The 8,896-nt window shown below is 36.7% G+C and overlaps 2 protein-coding genes across 2 annotated transcripts; one reads left to right on the top strand and one right to left on the bottom strand.

Annotated features, from left to right (window-relative positions):
* Window positions 1-426: 426 nt before the first annotated feature.
* On the bottom strand, window positions 427-918 carry LOC107780282 (uncharacterized). The gene is made up of 2 exons (XM_016600814.2): window positions 799-918; window positions 427-693 (listed from the first exon to the last, which is right to left on the bottom strand). The coding sequence occupies exons 1-2, from the start codon at window positions 916-918 to the stop codon at window positions 427-429; spliced, it is 387 nt and encodes a 128-aa protein (XP_016456300.1).
* Window positions 919-1,279: 361 nt separating this feature from the next.
* Window positions 1,280-5,228, top strand: LOC107780280 (uncharacterized). The gene is made up of 2 exons (XM_016600812.2): window positions 1,280-4,048; window positions 4,608-5,228. The coding sequence occupies exons 1-2, from the start codon at window positions 1,498-1,500 to the stop codon at window positions 4,913-4,915; spliced, it is 2,859 nt and encodes a 952-aa protein (XP_016456298.2). The 5' UTR covers window positions 1,280-1,497; the 3' UTR covers window positions 4,916-5,228.
* The last annotated feature ends 3,668 nt before the right edge of the window (window positions 5,229-8,896 follow it).

Here is an 8,896-nt window from a genome sequence, read left to right as displayed (position 1 = left end):
CAGATTTTGAACTAACTGGTGTTGTGAAACTGTCCATATTTTGGACCCAAATGGTATTATGAAATTGTCCAAATTTTGGATCAAAATGGTGTTGTGAAACTTTCCATAATTTTTTTTACATAACTACTATGTTCATCAACCCATAACATCAACTAATAATATAGCAGGTTCATCATAAAAGAACTAATACCTTCTAAGATTACATTAACTAATATAAGCTCTAATGTAAATGATTACAAGCTCATATATTGGAATTACATTAACTAATTGACAACTAATATATTGGAATTATATTAACTAAGATTACAAGCTTTAATGTAAACGATTCAAAACAACATACATAACACCTTCTCTTCCAATTTCAAACAAGAATAAAATTGACAACAAAACATATTCATTAGCATCATGAACAAGATTCACCAACATTCACTTCATCATCGACGTCGCAACGAATCCAACAAAAAGTGCCCATGAGATCTTAAGTATCATCCTCGTCTTCAAAACCTTCTCTTCCAATTTCATTATTTTTATAGCTTCAGCTTTGTATAGAGCCTCCATGGCAATTAATTCTTCTTTCAATTTATCCCTATCATTTTTAATTGCTTCCCAAGACGATGTTATATCTTTAGTTGTAACCAAAACACTGTTCAACGAGATTTCATCTTCCCATTTAAAATAACCACAAGAATGATTCTGTCGAAGACAAAAAAAGAGAGAAGAAACTAAGATCGTTATTATTAGAATATAATTTAGAGCAAACAAATAATAATTTAGAGCTTTTGTTACACAATCACTAACCTTAAACTTCAGACATTTAAAAAATCGCCTTCCAGGATTTAATGGAGTCGTTGAAGTGAAGTGATTTGCATAGATGCCACAACGACACCTAATTTGGAAAGAACATCTTCCTTGCGGCATTAAAGACTCGGGAAAAAGATTGGGGTCGTCTGAGCCCTAATTCGTGGGAGACAGGAATAAAATGGGTGTTGTGGGGTTTTAATATTGTGGGACCGCTGACATGGCAACCGACTTGGATAAAATTGATGTGGTCAGCTGTCACAGTTTTAAAACGTTAGGGTTAAGGGTATTTTTTCAAACTTCATTAACAGCATGGATGAAAATGGCCGAAAAGTGTAACGAATGACACAAACAACCAATAAACAATAATAGAGGGGCAATTTGACAAACTTCCTTCACTAGTCCGGTCCACCGAGTCTACGTTTGTTGTTGTTCCTTTTCCAATACAAAAACAGTAAAGTCCAGTCAACGCCCCCTCCCCACACAACAAATGCCCAACAAATTTCCCTTTCCCCATTCTATCTCTTTTTCCATATGAAATACTACAACACTTGATCCTTTTCTTTCCCCTCATTTCTTTCAATTCCCAAAACCATCTGAAACACTATGCAAGCTTAACTCGTACATAGATTTTCTTGATACCCTTTCTTATTTTCTTGAAGTTTTCAGCTTCCAAATCATCTTCTTTACAAAGCCAAAATGAACTTAAGGTATGCCCCCCATATAGCTTATATAGTTATATTCTTGTCTTTTCCTCTTCAGCTAGTGTTTTCCCAATTGCCCACTGACCAAATTAATGCCATGAGAAAGGTCTATGATATGCTTCAGAATGATACTGCTACTTCTTTTATATGGGATAGGATTAATAAAAGTTCAAATCCATGTTCTTGGAAAGGAATTTCTTGCACTTCTAATGATTCTTCCATTACCAAAGTTTCATTTTCATTGTTTTCAATTTCTAGCTCTGAGGTCTTGCCTGTTATTTGTCAAATTAATACATTGGAGTCTCTTGATATTTCTCAGAACCATTTGAGCTCAATCCCAAGTGGGTTTATTATTGGTTGTGGGGGGGTTACTGGCTTAAAATTATTGAACTTTAGTAGGAATAAATTGGAGGGTTCTTTGCCTAATTTCACTGGTTTTGGAAAGTTGGAGTCTTTGGACTTTTCTCATAATAACTTGAATGGGAAAGTTGACTTGCAGTTGGATGGATTGAACTCACTCAAGAGTTTGAACCTTAGCTTCAACAATTTTTCTGGTTCAGTTCCTACCAGTCTTGGAAAATTTAATCTTTTGGAGGAGCTTCAACTTTCTGCAAATGTTTTTCAAGGTGAATTCCCCACTCAAATTGTGAACTTTGGCAACTTAACTTTGATTGACCTTTCTCTTAACTCTCTATCTGGCGTCATTCCTGATAGATTAGGAGAACTTTCCAAATTGCAAGTTTTGATTTTATCAGCCAATAATTTGAGTGGAACAATCCCACAATCCATTGGGAATATCAAAACATTGACACGTTTTGCTGCGAATCAGAATCATTTTATTGGAAATATACCCCTTGGCTTAACCAAGAACCTGAGGAATTTAGACCTCAGCTTTAACAGTTTAACTGGTATAATACCTCAGGACCTGTTATCCCCAATGAACTTGCAGTTTCTTGATCTGACTTCCAATAAGTTGGAGGGACCTGTTCCTACGAACTTGTCGATAAATTCAATCAGGTTGAGATTGGGCCAAAATGCTTTGAATGGGTCGATTACATCTGTTTCTTTTGGAATCCTTCAGAGTTTGACCTACTTGGAGCTGGACAACAACCAGCTAAGTGGACCAATTCCTTCTGAATTGGGGAAGTGCCAAAACTTGGCGCTTTTGAACTTAGCCCAGAATAAGCTGAGTGGTGTTATTCCAGTAGAGTTGGGTGATATTTCTAATCTTCAGGTACTGAGTCTTCAGTCCAATAACCTAGTTGGGGATATTCCGAGTAAAATTTCGCAGTTGAATAGATTGCAGAAGCTCAATATGAGCTGGAATTCATTGAATGGCTCCATACCAAGTTCAATAGCCAGTTTGAAAAACCTCACAAACTTGAATTTGCAGGGGAATAAGCTAAGTGGTCAAATTCCGCCTAACATTAGTAACTTAAATTTGTTGTTAGAACTCCAACTTGGAGGGAACCAACTTGGTGGGGTGATTCCAGCAATGCCGCTAAGTTTGCAGATTGCTTTGAATCTCAGTCACAATCTCTTTGAAGGACCTATACCAATTACTCTATCTAGATTGACTTCATTGGAAGTTTTGGATCTCTCTTACAACAGGTTCTCAGGTCAGATTCCCGACTTTCTGACTAAAATGGGAGGCCTGACTAGGTTGGTGCTTTCAAACAATCAACTCTCTGGAGTTCGTCCGGAGTTTGGAAGCTTTGTCATTGTTGAGACAAGTGGAAATAGGGATCTGATCAATCCTTTCCCGATCACTCCACCTGAAGCCGCAAAAAAGAGAAAATCTATAGTTATTGCAGTTGTTGTCCCAATAGCAGGCGTAGCGGTAATTGCCCTTTTCACCTTGATTGCTATTTCAATATCTAGAAGATATTACAGGATTAATGATGATCATTTTCACTCGGGAGAGGAAGGTTCTCAATCCCCTGTCATCCAGGGAAAGGTTTTGACTGCAAACAGCATTCACAAGTCTAATATAGACTTCACGAAAGCCATGGTAGTAGTGTCTGATCCCTTAAATGTTGTGTTCAAGACAAGATTCTCGACCTACTATAAAGCTGTTATGCCGTCGGGGACAACCTATTTTGTCAAGAAGCTTAATTGGAGTGACAAAATATTTCAGTTGGGAGGCCATGAACTATTCGGGGAAGAGCTCAAGAATCTCGGAAAGCTGAATAATTCAAATATCATGATTCCACTAGGCTATCTTTTGGTTGCCGATAGTGCTTATCTCTTCTATGAGTTTGCCCCTATTGGCACCTTATATGATGTTCTTCGTGGTAGCTTGGGATACTCGTTGGATTGGGCAAGTCGTTACAGCATCGCTATTGGAGTGGCTCAGGGTTTAGCTTTTCTACATGGATGCAACTCCGGTCCAATCCTACTCCTCGATCTTTCCAGCAAGAGCGTTCTCTTGAAGTCCCAGAATGAGGCTCAGATAGGAGACATTGAACTCTACAAGGTGATCGATCCTTCAAAGAGCACAGGAAGCTTTTCTGCTGTTGCTGGTTCTGTCGGTTATATTCCTCCAGGTAATGAACTATTACTTGGTTAAAGTTAAAGATCCTTCAACATTGATTTATATTCCTCATTTTCCATGATCTGACGTTCTTGCATGTGACATGTTCCGGAAGAAAATATGATACATTCTTTGTCATAACAGCCATGCCATGCTTAAAAAAATGTGTTTCGTGTGAAATTTTCATACAGTTATTGTTGTTTTCAGACCAAAGACTGCATTATATCCGCCCACTATACGATTTTATGTGATACCATTTGATTGTGCATAAGCATAAGATATTAGTTGACCGTGGATTATATAAGTAGTAGGTGAAAATAAATGCGAAAGGAATAGTTAAAAAGTAAGTAATAGAGAAAACATTATTTCAAACCTTAAGTATGATTAGTTCATTGGATTCTCGAAACGGTGTTGAACTATCTTTCGATATCTGAAATGAAACAGCCTGTCAGTGTAAATTAGAGAGTGAGGGGTATAATAAAATGTCTTTTCCCAGCTTTACATCTATAACATGAGAAGCCTCAAAGTTAAGCATATATTTAGTGATGCATGCATTTCCTTTTCTGTAACAGAATATGCATACACAATGAGAGTCGCAATGGCGGGAAATGTATATAGCTTTGGAGTTGTCCTGCTGGAATTGTTGACAGGAAGGCCTGCAGTTAGTCAGGGAACTGAGTTAGCCAAGTCGGTGTTGAGCGACTCTGAGCAGCACAACAAGTGGGATCACATTCTTGATTCTAGCATTTGTAAGACGTCGCTCAACGTTAGGAGCCAGATGTTAGCTGTCCTCAAAGTGGCTCTAGCTTGTGTTAGTATCTCACCAGAAGGCCGGCCTAAAATGAAGAGCGTGCTTCGGATGCTTCTCAATGCAAGGTAATCGGGTGTCAAATTAAACAAAAGTAATGAGCGCGAAGATGGTTTTTCTATTAACTTGCTTTTCTTTCTGTTTTGGGGAGGAGCCACGAGCAGTGAATGGGTTGTGAACTATGCATAATATGCCAGTTTTGCCAGTTTATATATATATTAATATACATGTAGGTATATGATAGTAGCTACATAACTTTGAATATGATCTTAGTTCTCATTGTAACATAGTCCATTTTTCTTGTTCATGTGTAATATGTATAAAAGGTCTTTTGGGAATGGATCCGATTTAACTTCTTTCATATAAAAGATCACCTCTTTTACCCAGTTGCGTTCCGCGTCTTTATATATGGAGGTGTTTGACTGGCCAAAAAGTCCAAATGAAACAAAGACTTGTTATATATCCGCAATTAGCACTTAAACCCAAATATAGTGCGGAAAAACGACAATAATTTAGGTTTAAACACATTTGGCCGACTCACTAAAAATAATTAAACCCTAACCAAATATACAAAATATTATATATCAGATGCGAATAAAATATATGTATACAATAATATACAAAATGTATATATTTACCGTCCACAATTTTTAAATGCTGTTGTATTATGTAAAAATTTCGAACCACATTTTAGCATTTGGCTCAACAAAAGTTGGGGAAATTTGTACAATAAGGATATTTCAATGCAACCATTTAAATTTTGACTTCATTTTAAAAGGTTGAACAAAAATACATTCGCGATAAATATTAGGTAGCAAAATCCTAACGAACTTTTTTGTCAGTTTCCTACTTAAGTTATTCGGTGTCCCCAAAACCCTTTTGAACTATATTGCCCTTCATATTAAAACCCCTTGTTGATGACCTGGCATAACGTGTGTAAATACTCGCTTGCGAGCGCATGGCACATGAAAAAAATTATCAAAATGGCCACCTGACAGAATATAGTGGCTAATTAGCCGAACTCTCTTTCAAATTTATTTTTTTAATAAATATCCTCCGTATTTCAGTTATATCCATCTTCCTTCTCATTTATTCACCATTCTACCTTTTTTTTTCACCTTCTTCTTCATTTTTTTCCGGTTCTCCATATGAGTTTCTTCTGGAAAAATTTCTCCCTCTCTTGTTTTAATCTTCTTTCATGTCTTACGTATATTATTGAAAGAATATTAATTTAAATCTTTTTATTAAACTCAACACCTTGTAAAAACTAAACTTGGATTTTATGATGCCAAAAGAGGGAAGATATTGCATTGCATAATTGAATTAAATAATTTGCATAATCAAATAAAGATGATGTGGGGGGAAATACAGATTCAGGGGAACTCTCTTTGAGGTTCCTTAATGTGCACTAATTAAGGGGGAATGCAGAGAAGGGGGAATGCAGAGATTCATGGGGAAACTTAAGGACTTAAGGTCTTTCTGGTTCGCTGCCTGGTTCTATATGGCTTTTTATAAGATTTTCAACTATGAGTTTGTCATCATCAAAAATTGAAAAATTGATAGGTTACAAGTACTTTGTTCTATAGGTCATAAGTACTTTGTTTTATGTTTTAATGATCTAACAAACTGATGTTAGGCTAGAAACCTGTGTTTTAGCTGTAGTATTATATTCCAATTACTGCATTTTTACGTGTGTTTGAGCTCAAATGATAGTGAATTACACTTAGTACGTGTTTTATGCCTTGCAGGAAGTGACCCTGAGCTCAAAAGTTAATTTGGAGCTAAATCGATCAATCTGGAGCTTTGAAGTCTGAGTAAAAGCCCAATATATTAAGCCGAGATCGTGTTCGGAGGTCGTGCATCAAGTCTGGATGTTAAAAGAGGACGAAATAAATTCACTCTAAGAAAATTGCACTGCCGCGCCGCATGGGGCGCCGCAAGGCACGTCGCAGCAGTGTAAATGGCTGCCTGACAAGAAAAGTGGAGGCTTCAGACAAAGTCCACTAACGCACCGCATGGTGCGGCGCAGCTGTACGTTTTTTATAGAGCCAAGTCCTATTTCTTGTAGGAAAGGGTGTTTCGTCTGGGCCCGACCCTACTTGATATAAATACATATAAAAATGCTATTTTGAGGACTTTTGACATATCTTAGACCTAGGGAGACTATTTCGGAAGGGAGAAAATGTTTGGAGCAATTTCCGGAGGAGATTGGCATCGAATTCTTCATTCCTTCATCTTTGCTTTGTAATTTAATTATGCAAATTATTTGGAAAATTGTTACTATGAGTATGAGTAGCTAAATTCCTAATCTAGGATTTTGATGGAATCTGTTGAAGGATGATTTTCTCGTTGTGTTAATATAAATTTGCCATAGTATTATCTCTATTTGTTCAACTACATGCTTATTATTGTTGATTGAAGGGCCCTCAATTAACTGTTCCTATTTAGTGTGGATTACTCGGGAGAGAGTTCATATTTAGGTAGTTGTTGAATATCATCACTCCTAACGTATTTGAGGGATCAATACGAAGGGTTTAAAGGTGGGATTAGGGATAACGAAACCTTGGGTGCGCTCTAAGTGAGCTGTACTTAAAAGCTAGCTAGCGTAATTCGGGAGAATATGTCTAGTATATTGTTGTAATTACTTGGGAGAGAGTTACGACAGTCAGAGTGCTCATGATCGAGAGACAAGACTTAGGCGAATTTAGAGCAAACATAGCGGAAAGGATTCCGACAATAGGGAAAATCAGAACCTTAGATCCTCCCAATTCTTGTTTACAAACCGTTGATAGTTAGTTCTTAATTACTGCATTTTATTACATAAATATTTAGTTAATAAACACCCAAATTGTTAATCGAATATCTCTGAAGAGTGAATACGTGAATTTCTGTGAGTCCAATAGCTGTGATTGATAGGTTAATTCCCTGTGGGATTCGATTCCGGACTTATTAACCGGAATATATTTGCAGTGACCGCTTTGTCCTTTTTATAAGGCATAATTGAGCGTGATTAAATTTTTGCGTCGTTGTCGGAGAACTAACGGTGTAGGTGTACATATTGCTAGCTTTCAAGTTTGAACTTTTATTTTATTTTTTAGTATTTATTTATTTAGTTAGTTTTATTTGTTTATTTGAGAAACATGGCATCATGGAATTATGAGAATTTTGATGTTGGTAATTATACTTTTAATCCTCCTTATGCATATTGTGAAGGAAATCACTCAGGGCAAAATTATCAAAATATTTCCGAGAGCGAGTTTTGTGCACCAACTCAATCTTATGTGTGGAATGTGTGTGATATGTGTGGTGGTCAAGATGGTCACTTTTACGGTTGTGCTTAAATTTCTTACCTTCCCCCAACCCCTTACTTTTATGGGTCTACTTTTTCTTGTGAGGATAACAGGAACAAAGAACCCAAGGAAGCTGACCTAAAGAAGATCGAAGATATGTTAAAGTATCTTTTGGAACAACATAGTAAATTACAACTGCAGATAGAAAGGCAAGAGGAAACTATTCACAACGTGAAAGTTCAAGTGAGTTAACTGGTTGAAGATTTTAATGCTCAACAAGCCAATATTGTGAATAGTATCCAAGAAGAGTGTGAATTAGATACATCAATTGAAGTGCTAGTGGAGAAGACCAGAGTAAAACACCAACAATCAATCGAACTAGATTTTGAGGATGCCGTGTAGAAGATATACTAGAGTCAATCAAGGATATTGAGGATACATATTTAGTTGACTCTATTGTTATTAATGTTAAGAATATAGACAGTCCCAATGTTCATGTAGTTGAGCGCATTGGTCCATACTCCAAGTATTTTTTTCACATTGTGTTTGGATGATGATATGAAAATAGAGTCATCCAAGCCACTTGAGGAGTCAAGGAGTAAGGAACAAGATGCCTACATTCTGGAATTCTTCGTGCCAGAAAGTCAGGAATACACATCTCATCCAAAGGCCAAGAAGTCAGAATACTACATTATTTTATCAAATATCTCTGAAAATTGAATACGTGAATTTTTGTGAGTCCAATAGCTGTGATTGATAGGTT

The sequence above is a fragment of the Nicotiana tabacum genome, chromosome 16 (genome assembly GCF_000715075.1).
Source record: "Nicotiana tabacum cultivar K326 chromosome 16, ASM71507v2, whole genome shotgun sequence".
In the NCBI taxonomy this organism is placed as follows: domain Eukaryota; kingdom Viridiplantae; phylum Streptophyta; class Magnoliopsida; order Solanales; family Solanaceae; genus Nicotiana; species Nicotiana tabacum.
The sequence above is the reverse complement of the archived record's forward strand: the minus strand, read 5'-3'. Positions and strand labels throughout refer to the sequence as shown.

Excerpts from the sequence above, each read along its gene's own strand:
- LOC107780282 (XM_016600814.2), bottom strand. The coding sequence starts at position 918 with ATGCCGCAAGGAAGATGTTCTTTCCAAATTAGGTGTCGTTGTGGCATC. Across the intron at positions 694-798 it reads TTAAATGTCTGAAGTTTAAG|AATCATTCTTGTGGTTATTT; the intron begins GTTAGTGATTGT and ends TGTCTTCGACAG.
- LOC107780280 (XM_016600812.2), top strand. The coding sequence starts at position 1,498 with ATGAACTTAAGGTATGCCCCCCATATAGCTTATATAGTTATATTCTTG. Across the intron at positions 4,049-4,607 it reads TGTCGGTTATATTCCTCCAG|AATATGCATACACAATGAGA; the intron begins GTAATGAACTAT and ends TTTCTGTAACAG.